General features: G+C 43.2%; 1 protein-coding gene across 6 annotated transcripts in view; it reads left to right on the forward strand.

Annotated features, from left to right (window-relative positions):
• The window catches only part of mical2a (microtubule associated monooxygenase, calponin and LIM domain containing 2a), a 34,611-nt gene extending 15,856 nt beyond the window's left edge, over positions 1-18,755 (forward strand). The window contains exons 5-27 of one of the 6 annotated variants that reach the window (XM_035419723.1): positions 634-735; positions 2,448-2,603; positions 3,054-3,154; positions 4,382-4,639; positions 4,975-5,090; positions 5,278-5,404; positions 5,830-5,920; positions 6,411-6,558; positions 7,923-8,122; positions 8,347-8,450; positions 8,630-8,701; positions 8,918-9,055; positions 9,787-9,909; positions 10,252-10,470; positions 11,788-11,895; positions 13,413-13,472; positions 14,212-14,304; positions 15,052-15,159; positions 15,700-15,886; positions 16,012-16,091; positions 16,281-16,359; positions 18,007-18,064; positions 18,500-18,752. In XM_035419723.1, coding sequence (XP_035275614.1) covers positions 634-735; positions 2,448-2,603; positions 3,054-3,154; positions 4,382-4,639; positions 4,975-5,090; positions 5,278-5,404; positions 5,830-5,920; positions 6,411-6,558; positions 7,923-8,122; positions 8,347-8,450; positions 8,630-8,701; positions 8,918-9,055; positions 9,787-9,909; positions 10,252-10,470; positions 11,788-11,895; positions 13,413-13,472; positions 14,212-14,304; positions 15,052-15,159; positions 15,700-15,886; positions 16,012-16,091; positions 16,281-16,359; positions 18,007-18,047 — 2,711 coding nt within the window. In that variant the 3' untranslated portion in view covers positions 18,048-18,064; positions 18,500-18,752. Of the gene's footprint in view, positions 1-633; positions 736-2,447; positions 2,604-3,053; positions 3,155-4,381; positions 4,640-4,974; positions 5,091-5,277; positions 5,405-5,829; positions 5,921-6,410; positions 6,559-7,922; positions 8,123-8,346; positions 8,451-8,629; positions 8,702-8,917; positions 9,056-9,786; positions 9,910-10,251; positions 10,471-11,787; positions 11,896-13,412; positions 13,473-14,211; positions 14,305-15,051; positions 15,160-15,699; positions 15,887-16,011; positions 16,092-16,280; positions 18,265-18,499 lie in introns of those variants that run through there. The other 5 variants (XM_035419720.1, XM_035419722.1, XM_035419719.1 and 2 more) reach the window with 5 other exon arrangements.
• Positions 18,756-19,848: the final 1,093 nt, after the last annotated feature.

Genomic DNA, 19,848 nt, shown 5'->3' on the forward strand with positions numbered 1-19,848 from the left:
TAAGAAAATCCGCCCTTCCATCTCACGTACTACACGCAACAGTAACTGATTACTGGTCAGGTTTGCATAACAGTGGGAGGAATCCTGTTTCTTGCAGCTATTTGGGGTCTTTGTTGAGGCACCAGATACATTCAGGTCTGGAGCTTTATGATCCGGCTATACCCTCCAGAAAAATGCCAGCTCTGTGAATCGCACTGTTCAATTTTCAAAAGTGTGTTGCTGTACATCATTAATCTTTGTTGAAAGCTGTCAAAGTAAGCAAATATTCTGTTGCTGATAAAAGCAGAAAAAGTGATGTCATGAAGTAAACTTGTAGTATACAGAAGCACATTAAATATTTGGCTTGTGTTCCACACCCATGCACTGCAGACTCTGCCCTTTACACATTGGTAAGCATTTAGAACACAAGAGTTTAGAACATTTTAGCTCTATTTACAGCATTACGCAAACATTTTTTTGCAAATTCATAATAAATAACGGCTATTAGTGCTTCTTATAGCACTTTACTATAATAATAATGGTGATGATGATGATAAGTATGATTAATGGTACTAACAGTGGTAGCAGTTGTAGCATTGTTATGCTTACTGTAACAACCGTAAGTTAATTGGACCTTCTCTTCCTCCTTTCCAGGGCCAGGTTGGAGGGCAGCGGTCAGACCAGCTGACCACCTCATCTCTGATTTTGACTTTGATGTGGTAGTGGGTGCGGACGGCCGGCGGAACACACTGGAAGGTGAGCCCGTTTGAGACCACGCACGGTCCATTTCCACCTGCAGTCTACCCAACAGGTTTGGGTTTCTAAAATGCATTTCTGACTTCAGTTCAGGGCTTAAAAGATGCAACCCAATGTCAACCCAATGTGATTTATTAAAAGAGAATGAACACAAAAATGATACCACCACCATCTTCTGCACAGTACTTGAGCCTTGTATGTTCAAACACTGTCAATGAGCATATCTTGCCTCTGGTCCTGACATGAACACTTTGTCAAAAGGCTTTATTCTTTAATGCCCATGTTAGTAGTTATGAAGCTGCATATTTCAAGCTAGACTTGACTTTCACCCATAATCTGTGAGACCCTGTACCATGATATAATCCGTCTGACTTCCCTGGCTAGGATCAAATCAGCAGCCAGGCTGTCAAACAAACCATACATCACTTGCTCTCTAATCATGTGGACATCACATGACCACATGATTAGAGGGGTATGTCTATCTATATAGCATTATGTATCTGGGTGACAGTGTAGCATAATGGTTAGAAAACTGGGCTTGGTGCTCCAAGGTTGTGGGTTTCATATCTAGCAGGCGTGCTGCTGTTGTAAACCTATTCTAAGCAAGTTATTTTACGTCCTTTAGTCCTTTAGTCCTTTAGTAAAAATATTCAGCTGTTTAATTGAAATGCAGGGAAAGTAATCACATCAATATTCTGATAAATTTTGTAATGTAATCCGGGACTCATCTGTCACCTGCTTTTTGGTCTATTTGGGCACTTGTTCTGAAGAAGGATTTTCTACATCTATGAATAATGAGCCATTTGTCTCGTTCTGTAATCGAAAGAAGGCTGGAATACAGCACCTTTTTTCCAATCCATCTTTTGGGAGGGATTAAAATCCTACAGACTATGCCCAACTAATAATTTGGACCTAGCACAGTCTTTTTTGGAAAGAATGAACTGTGACAAAATCCTCCTGAATGACTACAGCAGTAACGAAATGGGCTCCATTCTGTATGCAATTGTTCAGAACAATTCCAGAAACAATAAGAAAGGAATTGTGCAGGACAAGATGCAGACAGATTGTACTTGCTGACCCCTTCTCCTTCCAGCTGATGGCTTTCTAGTAGGGTAATGACTCATGACATCTTCACTGACACGTACTGGATTCCGATGAAGATCCACCATCATTTTCAGCAGAACTTTTAAGTGCTGTCTGAACAAATTACACTGCGGTCAGTGCTGGAAGAGTTTAATGGCTTGTGTGCTATGTGGTCACATGGCATGGCTGAGGCTTCTGACTGCAGACAGTCCAAGTCACTGCAATAAATGAACAAAACATAAATATGAAATTCAGAGCCTCGCACCCAATGCCTTCCAGACAACCAGATGGAAATTACAATTGGTTCAATTTCATATTTTAAAAAATAATTTTCTATTCAATTTATAGTACATGTGAATGTAATAGTAAGATAATGTAAAATGTATGAAATATAAATACAGTTCATAAGACAGGACATCTTGCTGTTGTTCCAGTCTCGCTGGATGTTTTCACAGTTATTTTAGGGAGTAGCATTTTCCAAGGTTTTCAGTTTCATTAGCCTCACACAGTCATTTGGGTAATGACCAGCTTTCCTACCGGGCCTAAAATAGCTGCCCTGTGGTTTATGCCAAAAGGCAGAGCACTGCCACTGGACAGGGACCTCATCGTCATGCTTGCCTCCTCTCCAGGTTTCCGAAGGAAGGAGTTCCGCGGGAAGCTGGCCATCGCCATCACGGCCAACTTCATCAACCGCAACACCACGGCCGAGGCCAAGGTGGAGGAGATCAGCGGCGTGGCCTTCATCTTCAACCAGAAGTTCTTCCAGGACCTCAAAGATGAGACAGGTTCATACACAGTGCCTTTATTCTCTCACAATATTAGAAAGAGGGGTAGGAGGGAGAGAAAGAAAGAGAAAGAGAGATGGGGGGAGAATGAGAGAGAAATAGGGGATGTAGGTAGATTTAGGGTTCCACCTCCTTTGATCCATCCTGAACCTGACCACCCTTCTTATTTAAAGAGCAGGAGAATAAAGTGTAAAGATTTTGGGGGGTTAGCCTATTGCTTACCAGAATGGACACGAAGGAGCCAGCTGGTCACCCACAGTGGGGGAGGGTCTGTAACAATCTGCTCAAATCCACATTTAATGAAATAACAGCTCCCACCACTTGCGTTGCCACAGAGACGCATAGATCATAAATGGCACTGAACATCAAACAGCCAGCCACCCCATGATGCCAGCACTCAGGAGCCATTAATGTAGATGATGATTGGACTCATTTGTCTTTATTTTGCAGGCATTGATCTAGAGAACATTGTGTACTACAAGGACAACACTCACTACTTTGTCATGACTGCGAAGAAGCAAAGCCTACTGGATAAAGGAGTCATTATTCATGTGAGTGTTCAGTGCCAGGGTGTCTAATAAATCACCACCCATCACTAGTCTCAGCCCCAACAACCTCCTCAAATCTCAGGACACCAAACAAACCAAGAGAGAAAAAATTGTAGTTGTTTTCACACCAATTCAACACCTTGTATGTCTCAGTGATAATAGCCGTGTATAATAAACATTCCAAAGGAACATGTATTTTCAAAACATGTATTTTCAATTCTGAAATGACAATTCTCGTGACTCACTGCTTTCAGCTTAAACCTGTCTCTGATTGGCAATTTTATAATTCAGTAGTTTTTTATGCCACCCGTGAAACTGAAATTGTCAATGACTTGATTCATATAAATGTGTTGGTGTTCCACTGTTTCTTTGAATGTACTTGTTGGGAAGGTCAACTGAAACAGAAATAGTTTAGGCCTCACCCTCTCGGCTCCAGTGTGAAGGACAAGGACCAGTGATAAAAATGGGTGTGAAAATTGTCTACTCTGTGTTTTTTCTGTTCACCTAATGTTAAAATTATTATGTGCTTGACCTCTACTTCTGTGGCTAGCCTTCAGGGGGTGTTTTCACATAGCTATGGGTGAAGTCTGTTCTTTTAGTTGTGTGGCAGAGTGAATGTGGGTTATGTTATTGCAGCAAAGCTTTTTTTTACAGCTCTACTGCCTTAGTAGTCCCGTGAATTATGCATAAAGGCTTAAATAAGAGACAACAATAATGAGTAGCATTGTACACAAAATGGCAGTGAAATCACTGATTCAAATGCTCTGTACAGAAGAGAACATAGTAATTTTGCTTAATTATGTGTTCCCAGCTTTGGTGAGATGTTTCATGTGGCTTTGGGGGCTACAGCTAAATAAACAGACGATGATGAGTGGAAGATGTCAATTAAAGGAAACGTACTGTGGGGTCGGCCTCTGAGAGAATGTAATCAGCCTTGTATAACCATGGCCAGTTCACAACATGATAATCCACTTCCCAGTTTGTTCATGGATGTGGTGCTGTGAGGGTTTTGTTGGAGAATGTTAACAACATGATTGAAGCTCATCATTTGATTGGCACTCATTGTTTGCTTAAAGCTCACTGTTTGATTTGAGCTCATCATTTGAACGAGCTTAATGCTGTCTAAGATAGAGGTAGAGGTAGAGGCAGTGATGCTGTTCTGTGCGATAATTCAGTTAATGTTGTCCAACAAAATGAAATTCTGCAGTAAGTCTTCTCCTTTGTCGGCAGGACTACGTTGACACAGAAATGCTTCTGAGCAATGAGAACGTGAACCAAGAAGCCCTGCTCTCCTACGCACGTGAAGCTGCCGACTTCGGCACCCACTACCAGCTGCCTTGCCTGGACTTTGCCATGAACCACTATGGGCAGGCGGACGTGGCCATGTTTGACTTCACCAGTATGTACGCCTCAGAGAACGCCGCCCTTGTCCGGGAACGCTTCGGCCACCAGCTTCTGGTGGCTCTCGTGGGTGACAGCCTGCTGGAGGTGAGGAGTCCTGCCTGAGAGAGCAGCACGTCCCCGAATTTCACCCGAAAAACTGTTTCAGTGTTCCACACAAACTTAATTTTCCTTGCCTTGATTTTACCCCTTAATTCCTTAGATATTATGGACACCCTGTTGTGGAGCTTGTTCAACAAAATTCTGAATGATACTTCAGTACCAGCTTACTGACCTTATTTGATATTTATTTTTCTCTCATTTACCACATTTGTCTCTAATATCACATTGTCAGCATTTTAAATGTTCTCGTTCCTCTGAAGGGATCTAGCTACAGTCCGCACTGTTGGGGTTCTCAGATCTTGTTTCCTCTGCCTCTCCAGCCCTTCTGGCCCATGGGTACTGGCTGCGCTCGGGGGTTCCTGGCCGCCTTTGATGCCGCCTGGATGGTGCGGAGCTGGGCACAGGGTTGGGCACCCCTGGATATCCTGGCGGAGAGGTCAGTGTGGCATTGCTGTGATGATCTCACTGCACATCCAAAGCACAGCCATGTAATATGCATTATCTCTTAAACCTTTAGTGTACCCGTGAGTCCTCTCCTATTACTCCCCTGTCAGAATGCTTTTTAAATTAGGCATGAGTAACCTTTATGCATTATGTATCTTTAATCTGACGTCTGCTACCAGGGAAAGCTTGTACCGACTGCTGCCCCAGACAACCCCTGAAAACCTCACAAAGAATTTTGAGCAGTACACCATAAACCCAGCGACCCGGTACCCCAATCTCAACTCCAGCTGTGTGCGCCCCCACCAGGTACCACATAATTTGTGTATCACATCACAACTTTATATTTTATGATAAATAAAAACTGTTCTTAATTAATGATGTTTTAAAATCCTCTATGTGTAATTCCACATTGAAAACTAGTGCAGGTGTAATTTTTTAAGCAAAGCTCTCTGCTCTATGTTCTCCAACTCTGTTCATGTGCACAGTTCTAACTTGAAGCACATGACTTTGCATGTGCCCTGACTCACATCTTTCTCTCTCCCTCCCTCCCTTCCCTCCTTTCTTCTCTCTTCCCTCCTTCTCTCCACTTTTTTATACTACTCTTTCTACTTTTCTCTCAAACTTTTCTGTTTCTCATTCCTTCTCCCTCCCACTCTCCTCTGTCCGTTTGTCTCTACCTGTCTCTCGCTCCTCTCTCCTTTTCTCCTTTTCTCCTTTTCTCTCGCTCTCAGGTGCGGCACCTGTACATCAGTGGCGAGCTGCAGCCCTGCTCCCTACAGCGCGTCGGCTCGGTGTGCAGATCAGTCAATCTCTCTCGACGGGGTGAGTCTGAAAAACTGACCCATTTGGGAAAAGCTGGAAAATTCATCAATCATGCAATCAAGCTGAAGTCTTTGGATGAATATAGCCGAGATGTGAACGTAGCTCTCCATTTGGATACCTTCTGTGTATTCAATGTACCCAACGGTTTTCCTGAAAATATATCTGCAGTGATACATTTAGGTCTAAAGGCAGCGAAAGATGACTAACAAAAGTCTTTTATCTAAATTAAAAACCCTGAAAGAAGTGAAGAGCTCCTTAGTGTAGGCCATTGTCATATCTTTAGAGAGTCAGCCTTGGGCCTGTGCTCCCACGGTGAATATTATGGCATTTATCTGCACAAGGTCACTCTTTTCTCAGATCTTTTTTCTTCCCCAAAGCTCTGTCTTATCTCTCTTTTACCTCCACAGTGTATTCTTTAATATATTTTTAATGAATTCTCATCTCCAAATACGGGTCTCATTGTGTCTCCCCACTGGATCTAATTCCACAGACTCTGATGTTCGGCCGAACAGGCTGCTGACCTGGTGCCAGAGGCAGACCGAGGGCTACAGGGGTGTGAACGTGACCGATCTCTCTTTGTCTTGGAAGGACGGCCTGGCCCTGTGCGCTCTCATCCACCACTTCAGGCCTGATCTCATGTGAGACGCTACCTCTTGACACTGCTCACCCAACATGCATCGCAACCCACAAAGCATATATTGCAAATTCACAGAGCATGTATCACGATTCACATTCTGTATATTTATAATACACACAGCATATATATTTCAACACGTCACAGCACATCCGGTATGTAAAATGCAGCTTATATATCAGTACATCTCAGGCCTTGATTTGACAGTATTAAAAGGTGCTACAAACACAGCTGGTTTGGACAAATATTTTGGAGCAAACAATTGCAATTCATTTTATCACTGGTTTCTCACTTGTGCTGTATGGCTGGATATGACTGGTTGGCTGTGACTGAATTTTTGTGAAATGGTACACATGCACGGTACAGTGGAGTTATATTGGTCTTTAAAATCCACTCTTAAATGCAGTGTTAACTGACCAGTTAACCCCTTTAAAATAAGCCTTGTTGTGTGTGTCCGAGTACACATATCTGAGATCGTAATATTACTATCACTGACATCATAGTCAATACATTGTGCACTATATTCTCCTGGCAGACCTGGCAGTGCCTGGAAGACCTACCACTTTATTTTTGTCTTCTGAGTCTCTGGTCTTAATCTCAAGAACCATATAGTCTACTATCCTGAAAGATCACATACATTGCAATGGCCCTGAGTAAAGTCTACTTTTTAGTAATTGTTTTTCCTAACTTTTGCCTTATATAACTGTAGATTAAATCGACAGTGCACTGTTTATTTGCATCTGTCATCTTAAAGCTGTGCAGGCTCATATTCTGAGTGTATTTAAAAGACTTTTTAACGATCCTTTCACACAAAAATGGGAGTGCGTTTCTGAAAAAGTGCTTTTCTATCCTGTAGATCTTATCGCACTAAAACATGCCTGGTTGCTGTCTGAAATGTTCCAGGGGCTCTGTCATGTGCTGTGCTTTATGAGTATCATCTTCACGACCGTGTGTGAAATCAGATATGAGCATGTTCCTGCTGTGACGTCTCCCAGAGCTCCCACACACTGCTGAGTTTTACACAGCTTACACTGGCTGCCCCCTCCGTGTCACAAATAGATGTGATATAATGGAAAGCCCAGAGCAGCAGCCAGAAAGACAAAAGCTTGGCTGTGTTGCCATTTGTTGTTGTTAACACGCCTTCCCCAGGTTCATAAGTTGTATCTGTCACTCATTACACTGTGATGGGGCCTCCTCTGAAAACCCAGAACATTTTTCACGTTTTACACACAACACATTTTACTTGTGCATTACTCTCTTACCTTTTCCAACAGCATTACAGCACCTTTTGATAGCCCCAGCATGGTCACAATGGTCACACGGTCACAATCCTGTCCAATGCCCCACCCCCTCTTTGTACCCCATCAGAGATTTTGACTCCCTAAGCAAGGAGGACGCGGCCGGAAACAGTCAGCTAGCCTTTGAAGTTGCCGAGCGAGAGTTTGGCATCCCTCCCATCATGGTGGAGCAGGAGTGTGAGGCTGACCAGGATCTGGACGAGCAACTCATGGTCGCTTATCTCTCCAAGATGTATGAGGTGTTCCGGGGTACCCCAGCACCTGGCACAGGTGAGCTGACCATGGTCACATATGCTTTCAGGGTGTATGAGGTTCTCAATTCTACATTCAAATTGAGTTAGTTGCAATATGTCTTAAAGCTCCAACAAAAAATGTAGTTTTGAAGTCTCCTTCCAAATGGGTCCATAGTGGGCATTTATTTACGCTGATATATTAGAACTGAACTTTGCAGAAAACTGTGAACTATTTCAAAAACGCTGTAATATGATTTGCAGGTTCCAGAAGACAATGGAATTCACAAGAGGAGTATTCTGCAAAGTCGACCAACACTGTTTGCAACCTGATGAATATAGTGCTACCTAGAAAACGGGTTCCAAAGGTAACCCCCCCCCCCCCCCCCCCCCACAATCCTCAAGGTTCCAAAGACAAAATATGAAAAGCCTGAGGCTGATTTTCCTGAACAGAACGTAGTTTTACTGGAGTTAGAAGAGATAAAAACTGTTCAAAAAGGACATTGAATCAATCCTTTATTCATGTTAGTTGATTTATTTCTGTCAGGATGAGAAGAAGCTGGAGGACAGTGACTCTTATAACAAACGAAGACGGAGGAGCAACAGTTACCTGGAAGAGGTTAGATATGTTTTAAAATATAACTGCATCCACAGATAGGTATTTCATATTAGTGTTACAAAGGTCTAGAACATAAAGGCAACAAATATTCAAGACAATTTCATGGGTTGTGTCTAGTATATGAATTTATAGTCTGGAAATACGCTAGAGATGGAATCAAAGAGACACTCTGCTTTGCGCTCCTGCTGATTCTGATTGGCCTGCTTTTTTTGACAGGCAACCAACTTCTCCAATCAGAGTGCAGATCTAGGGAGTGAGGCCAGTGACCTCAAGGAGAACAGGGTCAGGTCCATGGCCACCCAGTTGTTGGCCAAGTTTGAGGGGAACGCACCCAACTGCGTGCTGCTAAGGAAGGTAAGGACCTGCAGTGTCTCCCCAGACTAATTAGCTATGGTTACGCAAGGTAATCTTAGCCATTTACACCATCTGATAGAGTATATGGGTAGCAGTTCATACATATACTGTTGAACATTTATCTCTTTGACCAATGCATATTATTTACATTCTATCAGGCAATTTTATGGTCTGGTGCGATTTGTTTAAATGCGAAGCATGAGAAATAACATGCCATACTGTGTATGAATCGCTCAAACATGTATTGGACTTGAGAGTCCTGAGGACAGTAAATCATTTCTTTTAATTTCCACACCCTTTTGTAATGCCTTGCTTTTGCTGAGCACTGGTCCTCTCCTCTGTGTTCATTGTTTGCTAACGCACAGAGGAATCTTTGAACTGAGGGCTCCTTTTAGCACTCTACAAGCCATGAACCACTTTAGCACTGTGAACCACTGGCTTAGAAACCATTTCACTATTGACTGTGACTGTTTGACTAATGACTGATTCGTAGGTGTTGTATGGAGTATTTATTTTATATGAAATACACTTCCACATGTTTTGTTTCCCAAAACCCAGACATGTTGATATTCATTTAATCATTAACATTTCAGTAATAGTATTTCAAATACTATGTCAATAATAGTATATTAAATAGTATGTCAAAAGCTTCTCCCTAAAAGCTCAGTTTTCTCTTCTTTCTTTCCTGTCCTGTTAACCCTATCCTTGGCTTTGCTGAACTTCTTTCTAAGCCAAAGACTGGCTCAAGCACTGGGAATCTGCTGAGACCACGTTCTCTGGACATGACAGAGACCCTCCAGTTAGCCATGTCCAGGCTTGCTCCCCCTCCCCCTCCTACTCCTCCCAAACAGCAGGTACAGCAGCCACGGGCATCATGGGCAAGATGAGAGGGAATGCAGTCATACATTCTTCATAGATGTGTTGGGGAACACAAACAGTTTTGCTGTAAAGCACAGTCATGTACACGCTCAGGTGTTGAAATCACCAGCCCTCATAATTATAGTCAAGTTTCATAATGCACCCCCCCCCCCCCGCCCCACACACAAACATACACAAAACAAAAAACCCCTACCACACGTACAACACACACCACACACAACAGACAGCACAGTCCCTTATCAAGCACCATAAGCACATACACACCATAGCTCTGAATTTTCTCTCCCCCCTCCCTCACATGTAGCATTTATTTACAGTTCCAGTGTCCCCCCATGATGTCATATACAGCATTGTCCACGATTACGCTGCCCCCCAGCCCACAGCGTCTCCTCAGGAAGACCAAACCTGCCAGTCAGACTCCAGAGGGTCCGTCTGATACAGATTACCCAGAATACCCGACATCCCGCCGTGCCGCTATCATAGCTGTGGCAGGAATGCTCAAGCGCCTGCAGAGAGTGGAGGAAGAGATCAGTCAGGTGACCGGCCATGTGATCTCACGTGCTCTCACCATTGCGTGTAATGAATATTTATCAGGCTTCAGTATAACCTCTCTTGGCTCACTCTGGCTTTTTTCACAACTTATTCATGTATAATGCGTATAGCTTGACAATAAATAATCTCTGCACCAATACTCAGAGGGGTTTGCGCCTGACAAAAACATATTTTTTAGACCATTACATAGTTGACTCCTTAATCCATCCATCCAACTGGTGGCATGAATGGCCCTCTCATTAATTATCCTCTAATTGAATTCTGCAGTAAAGCTTTTCCTTTTCTTTTCCCCTTTTAGCCTTTTGCATGCTGTCTGTTTCCTCATTCACTTCTGTTTTAGATGCCACAGTAAATGCAGTTTAATTAATATTAAAACAATGTTGCAGTACAGTTAGTGTTACAGTCTGAGTACTGTATCCACTGATCCCAGTAAAGCTCATTGTATCTTATGGGTTGGCCTGGTGCACTGAAGCCCTGGAGCAGTGAGTGGTCTTGGTGCTGATATTCAAAATCATGAATCTCCACTCCATGAGTGGTGGGGGTTTCCTGGGTAATGACAGGATATTTCTGATTATTAATAGTGAATAAAGAGTGAGCACATATTCTACAGCATTGTTATGTGATATGTACTGCATATTGCTGGGGTTACATGTGCTCCAGTTTAAGAGCCATGTTTAAATAGATGGTTATGGCTCAGATGCAAGGTTCAGCCTGACTGGTGTTCCACACCTTCCCACATCCTGAAACAAACCTACAAGAATCCTGCTGCTCCACTTTCTGTCTCCATCCTGCCCCCCTGGCCATCCTGCGATGTGTCAAAACCCAGCTGTGACCTCTATGGTGTGAAACTGGATTAGAAAAGCACTCCACTGCAACACAGTTAACAAACTGTTCTGTGTTACCTAAAGCAGATGGTGTTGAACAAAACAAGAGCGTATTGTTTGTGGAAATATAGCTAATCTCAGTTTTAAATTGCCCAATAGCATCTGTGTTTCACATAGGGTTTTTTGTATGGCCAGGGTAGGTGACCTGAGGGTTTTTGAGGGCCAAGAACTGTTGGTTTTCCACCTTCCCTTTACCTGGGAGTCAGGCGTGAATATAGTCTGGTTAATCAGTTGCACTAATTCTTCAGTTAGTTACTTGGGAGAAAAGAAAACCAGGGTTTTGGATTTGAGGGCCAGATTTGAGTCTCCATGCCACGGGTGCGTAGGGCCTGGGCTTTCTTCAGAAGTGCTTCTCTTTCCCTCTCACGCCTCTTTTTCTCTCTTTCCTTTTCTTCACTCCATTCTGCCATCCTGCAGAAGAAGGCTCAGACACAGAACAATAGGGAGTTTCAGAACAAGAGCATAAAGGAGAAGGCCGTCCACCTGAGCTCTTTGTTCTCGGGGTGTAAGAGCCCCCCAGCCCAGGTGACTGAGTAATCAACCAGCCCCCCCCCCCCCCCTTTACCTGCCTCACCTCCCTGCATGGGTGTGTAGCATGTTTAGTGCTGTCGCAGTGTGTGAGCTTGTGAGCCCTTCCTAGATCACCCACTCCATTGTCTGGGTGCTGCTATGATGTGTTACAGTAGCAATGGCTTAGCAGTCTGAGTCTTATATAAATGTAGAATAGAAGATTATGTATGCTGGGGTGGCTACCGGTTTTATGTTAGTTAGCGTGTGCCCATATTAAGAGCCGCTTCAGCTAATACCATAAGCTAATACCATAATGAAACACTGAGAAAGTTTTTGATTTAATCCAAAAATAATGCTACTGTCATCACAAAGTGCGTCATGCTCACAAACTGGTAAAGGAATATGGGAATTAGTCATTATCTGTCTCACATTCCCATTTTAGAATCTAAATATGCCCTCCCCTCTTCAGTGCGTCATTCAACACAGTGCTCAGTCATTCTGCCCTATTAGTCACTGAAAGTGAGTACGTCATCATGGGAAATCGTAAGAAGATTTTTTTTTTAAACAATGTTATGCCCTGTCCCAACTTCAGCCAATTTGTTGTTCTGCCAGAAAGCTGCTAAATGAACTGCTTTCCATTGTTCTGCATTCAGAAAGTAGAAAGTTCTTTAAACGAGGTTTTTTCCCAATCCAGCCCAACCACTGGTGTAGCAACAGCGCTTATGAAACGACACTGCAAATCCACTTGTCCTGTGAGCTTAGGGCAGCGCTCAGATTATCTGGCTATTTCTCCATGGATACATTGATAAGGAAACAATTATGATGGGGCTGTGCTCTATACGGCTGAGTTATAGCCGTTACCTGGTAGAATACTTCAATCCGTCCAACAGGAAAACTCATTCAGCCAGATGTCAGATTTTAAAATATTTGTTGTACCCAGAGGTTTTCAGAATACAGATTGCCTACTAAAAAAGAATAATAAAAATACAGACAGAACAATAACAGACAGGGAGACATGTGTAATGGCTGCTCAGTGGTAGGTAGATGCTTTGCTTTCTTTAAAATGACAGGGTGGCTGTTCTATTGCTCTTTGGGACATTTTTTAAAATCCATGGCAACACAGACCACAGTCTTGTACCAGCAGACAGGCCCACACACAGCCACCCACCTACCACACCCAAAGGTGCTTGGTATCCTCTGCTACTTCCTGTTTTATCTCTTGTTTCCTCTTCATCTACTCTGCTACCACAGCAAATAATGACTGGTGTGTGTGTGTCTGCGTCCGTGCTTGCATGTATGTATGTGTGTGTGTGCATGCTTCCCTTTTCAGTGTCACGTCAGTGTCTGACCAGATGTAACCAGCACGACGGTGAAGGTACCAATGACTGATTGGTGCTGCTGATGTGGGTGTGGACTGAAACAAACGGGAATGGAATGTCCTATCCTGCTCATTTTTTCCCCCTCTTCCTCTCCCTGTCCTCTTTCTTCCTGCTGTATCTGCTTAAAACGTGTATCTGGGAATGAAATCTCAGGACCTGGATGTGCAGCTTTGTAAAAAAAAGAAATCTCTGCATGTGACTGAGGCAGACGTGGTGAGTGATTTACTGCACCTCCATTTACTAGACACGGGACTGAAAATGATGCAGTGGGCGTGAGGATTATGCAGATGAATCTTATCACAGTGGTAGCTACTAATGCTATGCCATGCTGCGTGCATTTGTTACATACACCCTCTATTTTTAGTACCATGTTTAATCTACCCCCCCCCACCCCCCATCAAAAATTCTTATTGCCAGTTGTGCTACAGTGCCACCTGAAGACCTGTGCAAAGACCTTGCAGTGTAGCCAAAGCATGGGTACTGCTGTTTCCCTAAGTCATGATCCAGCCACAATTGTAAATACTACAGGCCCCGCAGTACAACATGAGAGATATGCTGATTGGATGAGAGACATATCTCTCACTGTTGACAACTGTGAACATCTGGTGCATCGTTGGGAGGAACTGATGCAGTGGGAACCCTGGGTGACTTAGTCTCGCCATATGTCTGGCAAGGCAAGGCCAGTTGTGGTACTGGCCATACAGTATTTGGCTAATAACATAACTCATGTTTTGGAGCCTCTAGGCCATTCTTAAATATTTCAGTTGTTTAATCTGGGTATGGGCTGAACATTGTTTATCATCCCTGTGGGATAATTTTAGTTTGTAAGGAAATGTTCATTGTAACCGTTTTACCGGTTGATTTTGGTGGAGAGTCCTATGCTGTTTTATAATGGTATAAAACAGAAAGTGCTCATGTGAATCACGTGTGTCTTTGCTGTTTCTGGTTTTAGTGTGAAAGAAATGGCACCACCGACATGATATTTCCAAAACAAATGGAAATTTCAGATTCAGGTCCAGCTCAAACTTTTAATTCTTCCAAACAGGTATTGTTACTATGTGGCATTTTGCTACCAGTCTGCATGTGTTGAATGTGTTTTTTTTAGGCCTGGACTTTTAAGTATTTCCCTTTTTTAATAAGCACCCCTTGCTCAAAACATTCCACCCTAGATAGAAGAGGAGTTTAATCATGCATGCAGTTATTTTTGGTTCAGCAGACTTTTGTGGGGTAGAACTGCCAAAACACCCTGCTGAATAGTGAGAAACTGTTTATTTATGCAATTGTTCAGCACAGGACAGACGGTTCCTCCTCTGTCCACTCTTTGCTCCCATTGGTGGATTATAGATCTGGGAGTGGCATGCTTAAATGCCCATATGGCCCCACTGTTTATGAGAACAAATTCCTGAGACCCCTCCCTCTTTCATGGCCAGAATTTTGAGCAGAAAATTCACTTGTTTTGATAACGAATTCACGCGATGTTCATTTATTTTGCTAAACCACTTTCATTCTTCTGAGTCAAGTACATTAAGCAAAGGGAAGTGGTCTCAGAGTGGTCACAAAAAGTGCTGCGAATGTACAGAGAAATGTGTGCAAGTTTTAGCATTAAGCATTGAGCTGCACACTACAGATGTGATTGTGGTTACTTTCTGTTGCATGTGTGAAAGTTTCCCCTTCTTTCCCTAGTCCCTTCTTCTGCCTCCCTGTTACTTGGCCTCTGTTCTTCTCTCATTTTGTCTTCCACTCCTTTTCTTCCTCCCTCCTTGTCTTTGCTTTCTCTCTTCCTGGTGGTCAGAGGACTGTGGGGAAGGTGTCATCGGTCATAGGTGCAAAGGCGGAAACACTAGCCTACCTGTATGAGAACGACCACAAGCGAAAAACAGTTTGGTCATTTCTCTCACCGGTAAGCAGTCTTGGTCAGTCATGAAACCAGTCAGAAGAGGAAACCCTGCCACATGTTCTTTAAGGCTGTATTTGTGTGGGTGATATATTTGAGACAAAGGATCTGGCACCCTAGTTTCCAACATCAGGCAATATATTCATTAGTAGTGTTGACTGAATTATTCAACGGAAATATAAGGTTTACCAGAAACAGCAGAAACAATAAATTGTAAAACTGTAGAAATTATAGAACTTCTGGGTGTTACACCCAACTAAAGCACTCCTTGCAATGATGCTCCGGGCAATCGGAAATCAGACCTTGACTGCCAGTGTTGATTATGTTTGGTAGTCACGCAGGGCGATGCGTGATTGGTGGTTTGCTATTTCCCATATCATCACACAACAGCACCTCCTCTGGACAGTCAGGAGCCAGTCGTGTAGTCCTCCGGCACAAGTGACTGTTCAGTAGTGAAGGCCACAGACAGTAGTGCTGCTGATAATGGAGAGCAGGTGGAAGGCCAGTAGCAGTGCCCCTGATGGCCAGCGTGTTCCTCTTTTCCAGGGTTCCTTGCGAAAGGTGTTCCCACAGGTCCTTGGGGGTGGGGACAGGTGTCACTTCTGCGGGAAGCAGGTGTACCTGATGGAGCGCCTGAGCGCTGAGGGCCGCTGTTTCCACAGGGAATGTTTCCGCTGCCAGGCCTGTGGCTCCACCCTGAGGCTCGGGGGATACATCTACCACTCTGCACACGGTAGGCCATGCCCACACCGCCATGTTTCATTACTCAAGGCCTGATAAACGTGCACTCTTCAGTTCTAATGGATCACCTCAGCATAGCAGATATTTAATTGAATTGCTTCATTTCTGTGTTCACAGGCCAGTTTTATTGCAAGGCTGATTGTGCTCAGCTCAAAGGTAGCACCAAGCACCGGAGGAGGACGTTTGAACTTCAGATGGTAAATCAAAAAAACTTTATTCTCACTTATTAAAAACTTAATCACAAAAAGGCTCATAAAAAAAAAAAAAAACTCAGGTACATGAAGTAAGAGACTCATCAGTTAATGCTGGTTACATTTAGATGGCAATGGGTTCTTGTGACTCAGCCATGCCTCTTCGTGTTTTGTGTTTTGTGATTGGTTCCTCAGGGGAGTGGAGGGGCGGGGGTGCTGGAGGGCTTTCAGAGGGCCAGCCCTGACCGAACCCGGCGGCAGAGTGCTCCTGCAGGTATCCTCCTCTCTTTCCTCAGGGAGACCCTGCGTTGGCCGCTGCACGCACCCTGCCGCCTGACCCGCTGGGTGCAGGGCACCACGCGGGCCGCAGGGCGCCACCTGTGGGTTTATGCGGAGGATTACACCTTCCTCTATGAGCTGCTGAGCCTGGGCATTCCCCTGCTCTGCGCCCTGCAGGATGTCCTGACACAGATGAGCTCTGAGCCCAGCCCCCTTTCCCACTAGCCACGCCCCTCACCTGAGAACCTGCAGAGGGGCCAGTGTTGCCAGATTGGGTGGATTCCCGCCTAATTAGGCTACCTTTTTAATGTCACTGTGTGGGGAAAATGGCTTTGGGCAGGTTCGCCGTTTTCAAATCTGGCAACGCTGAGAACTGGGTCCTTTCAGCAGTGATATCTCATGCCATGGCCGCCTTTTAAATGTGAGCACAGGTTCTCACTCGCTACTAATGGCAACATATTGCACGTTTAAGGAATTATTAAGGAATCTCCTTAATAAAACAGACTTTAAAATGAGTTTTTATGAAGTAACCAAAAAGGAATGACTGAACGCACCTTAATCAGGGGAACCTCAATGGTGCTGATCGGGCACATTTATCAAATCCCATGGTAACTTTCACATAAAAATCTGCGCTTTCACTGTTGTATCCAATGGAAACAAAACCATTTTTTTGTTTTGTGACATGAGTGTTTACATTTTTCATCGAAGATTAGAATTCTACCTATGGCCATATTGTATATTTTACAGTGCGCTGTTGTTTAAAGCTTTATGTATTGTTCATTGTTCTTCTTATCAAAAGCACTCTGTGTTGCTTCTTTGATTCAATTCAATTTTGCTGTTGAATTCCGTCCACCCTCACAAATAAATAATTATGGTAATATATATAATTAGTTCAGTTAACAATTAGTCTTTGATAATTTGGTCTTTGGTAAATGTAACATTGACAATTAGTCAATGTTAAATTTACCATGTTCTTCACAGGCATTGCTTTATATTAGTACTCTTCTGTGAAGAATGCTAGCTCAGGTTGTGAGAATGGTTTACTGTTTAAAGTTTTAATGGTGGTTTATATGAAAGAGGTGTGCAAAAGACTTGTGACCTCACTAAGATCAGCATCACCTGTACTTACCAGTGCACTGGAAATGCACTCTGAGAGAGGACAATGAGGCCTCAGCCATTTGTGTATTTTCTCTAAAATGTATGCACAATACCTCAAAACAAATGATTTTCATAGCAGCATGTACTGTACATCCTGAATAATCTATTGACAGGGCTTATTGAGCTTGCTACATGTGTAGTGGATGGGAAGATGCTATGTAAATGATCAGACAATGTCCTTCTGCAGGGACGGATCTAGAAATGATTTTTTCAGGGATAAAAATACGACTAAGGTCCCCCATTACCCCTCTACAACCCGTGCACACACACCCCCCCATCTAGGGGCCCCCCAAAAAATGTTATTGACAATTCTGTTTTCTGTCCTGTAATTTGATTTAGAATTTATTTATTGAACCCATTCCTACAGTCTTGTATTTTAGAAACTGTTATGTTGTATTCTCTCAACACTGTTACCTTTGCTGTTTTTCACCTTCTGATCTTTTCCTATATTACATTTTTCCATACTGTCTCAATTTTCTCACAGTTGTTTTCAGCCTCCCAGCATCACAAGCTCTGATTGGCTGAAAAATGGCTACGGGAAGGTGATAGCCTGCATGGTCCATAGTCACATGACTAAGTTTACTGTCTTGCTGTGGTTGCCACTGTTCTTTTATCAGCTGTTATTGCAATATTATATTCATTTACATTTTTGCTGGGAACGGTGCATGGATTTTGTGTTTCAAAGAATTCAGATTTGTTTTGGTCTCCATCTGAAAACAATTTCTGACTTTTCATCCAAACCCACCCCAACCAAAAAAACCAAAACAAAGTGAGTTGCATGGCTCAAAGTCAAAGACTGCAGTTTCAATTTTCTTTTCATTAATAGAAATGCTGTGGATTTTTTGTTGTTGATCCTAACGTGCCTGTCAAACATTTCAACATCTCAGAGATCAGATGTAACATTTATCACTCCTGAAAGTGAACTTACTCTCTTCACCTGTCTTTTTTCTGTCTTCCTGTGTTATCCTCTGTTCCAGGAGCTGCTTATATGTCAGACAGTCATGTGAGAGTGGTCTTCTTCCTTAAAAAAGGGATGGGGGCAACTTCTGCTCTGAAGGTCCTAATGGTTGACATTTTTACAAATTCACAACCAGTTTCGTCCTGTAAATTTGAAGCTGTATTTATACTAATTCTTCTGTTAGGCTGTATTTTGCACAGTTTTTTTTTCCTTCTTTGGCCTAATTCATATTTAATGCTGTACGTTTAAAATAAATGGACCGACAAACTCCCTCATTTTGTCTTTATCATTCTTGCGATTTAAACCAAGCTGAATTTCACAAGTGTGAAATCTGAGAATGAATATAAGTTAGATGTGAAAAAACCCACCAACTGTAACACTTCCTCCCTAGCCAGTTATGGATCACCCTGCGGGAGTGCCACACCAGTCAGAACTGGCACAGACAACACCGGACCCTGAGGCGCATGCACACAGGAAGTGTCTTTGCAGGGTGAGCCGCCAGTAGTCCCACCTATGTCAGCTCTTAAATCAGCTTTTCAGCGCTTTGTGATGTGACTGCTGGCAGTGAACTTGAAATCAATAGCATCCGAAGGTGGAGTCACAGTTATCAGTGGCACCCCTGCTGTGAGTATTGTTCACAGCCATTATGACTTGATAACCCGCGTCCCAGTTCCTGTTTAGGACACAAAAGTACACATGCCAAAGGCGCATGCCTTTTTAAATCACACGCCTTTTTAAATTGTTCTGAAAGACATGGCATTGTGCAGAGATCAGAGCATGGGGTTGGCTGTGCAGGGAACAAAGGTCGAGCCGGTTCCACTTTTCTTTGGAAGAGAAAGGCTGTTATCATCTTATTCCTGAAGTGTAGCGATACCTATCGGGGCAGGAGCTGCGCAGACACCAGATTTCTGTTGCCCCTGTGTTTATGAGCCTGGATTGAGCTTTAACAGAGCACTGGCTCTCTTTGAAGATCAAAGACCTACGTTTGAAGAAAGGTTAAAAAGGAAAGAACAGAGTCGAAAATTAGATAAATAAAAAGTAAAAGGAAACCTGAAAGGGACCTGGAATATTGTAAAATGGCTATCCCTGAAAAGAAAATGAAGAGCCATATGATGGCTTGTTCAAGAAATAAAACCTGGCACTACTGTGTCTGTATCCTGTGTACAGTGTCATATTCTATCAGTACATTCATATTTACGTCTGTATGCCTGGAAAGACTACATTAAGCTTTCTGTATGAATTGAGGTATCTGTTAACTGAACCCTGGGCTCAGTCGGCTGAAGAAAGGTATAGACCAAATCAATGGCCCTTTTGAACCTAGTAAATAAATAGTAACTCCAATTCAGCATTGTTCCTGGATTTTTCCCA

Source organism: Anguilla anguilla, chromosome 5, assembly GCF_013347855.1.
Source record: "Anguilla anguilla isolate fAngAng1 chromosome 5, fAngAng1.pri, whole genome shotgun sequence".
Lineage (NCBI taxonomy): Eukaryota > Metazoa > Chordata > Actinopteri > Anguilliformes > Anguillidae > Anguilla > Anguilla anguilla.